We start from the raw sequence: 1,311 nt of genomic DNA, 5'->3' as shown, positions 1-1,311 counted from the left end.
ACACACACACACACACACACACACACACACACACACACACACACACACATACATACATTGACAAACGTAGTCTTCCGTCAGTCAGACAATGAGCTGAAATTAGATCTGCGCATAGCGAGCAGTGGAACACCTTCTAAAATCGCCGACAAGACACTTATAGACAATCACGATAGAAGACTGTACATGTTGCGCCTTTCATTCTGTTTGTAACAACGCAACTTTCTTTTCGATCAATAAGGATGATCATAGCAATATATAAGTATGTCTGATAAACAAATATCTCTAGCATTAAAATGATATTATTTTTCTCACTTTTTAGTTCAGTACGAACTGAATAGTGTACACGTTTATAACAACAAGATAAATAACTTCGAGAAATATAAATCGGAAAATTGCAGGAAGGAAGTCGTAGCGGAAAAACAAGACAGAAGCAAATGGCAAAAGATAAATTCGTGTTGCTTACTTGGACATCAAATGGGAAATCATTCAACTCCAAGTTCTCCATGAAAGTTCCTTTAATCACCCGTTTCTCAACGATGTAAGCTTCACCTTTATCATTGAAGTTCACTCTGTGCCGTATATTTTCTTTTGGATCACCTAGTGTGTTTTCAATGTAAAGTTTTGGACTCCAGTATTTCTTAATATCAATACCTTCCAGTGCCTGTAAAGTATAAAAAGAGAAAGAGAGAAAAGAAAGATATCAGATCAGTAAACAAAATGTTATAAATAAAGACGCTGAGAAAACAAATGAAAATAAATCGGAATGGTTCGTATTTTAGTATGACTAATTCTGTATTAGTTTCCATTCTATTTGGTTGTACACTGCATTACACAAGCACAGAAACACACGTATACAAATATATATTAACAGACACGTAAAGCTATATATACATGCCATAAACATGTATGCTTAGATATATGTATTCGGGGAGGTATATATGCATATGTGTGTTTATGTGAGTGTATGTGTGTGTATGTATGTACACATACACGCAGACATATGTATGCACATATATATACATACATATACATACATATACACATATATATATATATATGTATATATATATGTGTGTGTGTGTGTGTGTGTGTGTGTGTGTGTGTGAATAGACTGACACTGTATACAGATATTTGCAAAGAGATATATACGAATTTAACTCTCAATCTGTGTCTCCCCCTCTTCGTCTTTCTCTCGCTCGCTCCTCTCTCTGTACACACACAGACACATATATGTACCCACACAGACACACACACACACACACAGATATATATATATATATATATATATATATATATATATATATATATATA

General features: G+C 33.9%; 1 protein-coding gene across 5 annotated transcripts in view; it reads right to left on the bottom strand.

Moving 5' to 3' along the window:
- Window positions 1–1,311, bottom strand: part of LOC106876210 (cys-loop ligand-gated ion channel-like) — a 526,199-nt gene that overhangs the window by 238,122 nt on the left and 286,766 nt on the right. For 4 of the 5 annotated variants that reach the window (XM_052971068.1, XM_052971070.1, XM_052971071.1 and 1 more), the window contains exon 3: window positions 464–670. In XM_052971068.1, coding sequence (XP_052827028.1) covers window positions 464–670 — 207 coding nt within the window. The remainder of the gene's footprint in view (window positions 1–463; window positions 671–1,311) is intronic. The other variant, XM_052971069.1, reaches the window with a different exon arrangement.

The sequence above is a fragment of the Octopus bimaculoides genome, chromosome 10, assembly GCF_001194135.2.
Source record: "Octopus bimaculoides isolate UCB-OBI-ISO-001 chromosome 10, ASM119413v2, whole genome shotgun sequence".
In the NCBI taxonomy this organism is placed as follows: domain Eukaryota; kingdom Metazoa; phylum Mollusca; class Cephalopoda; order Octopoda; family Octopodidae; genus Octopus; species Octopus bimaculoides.
Note: the sequence above shows the minus strand (reverse complement) of the source record. Positions and strands in the feature narration are given on the sequence as shown.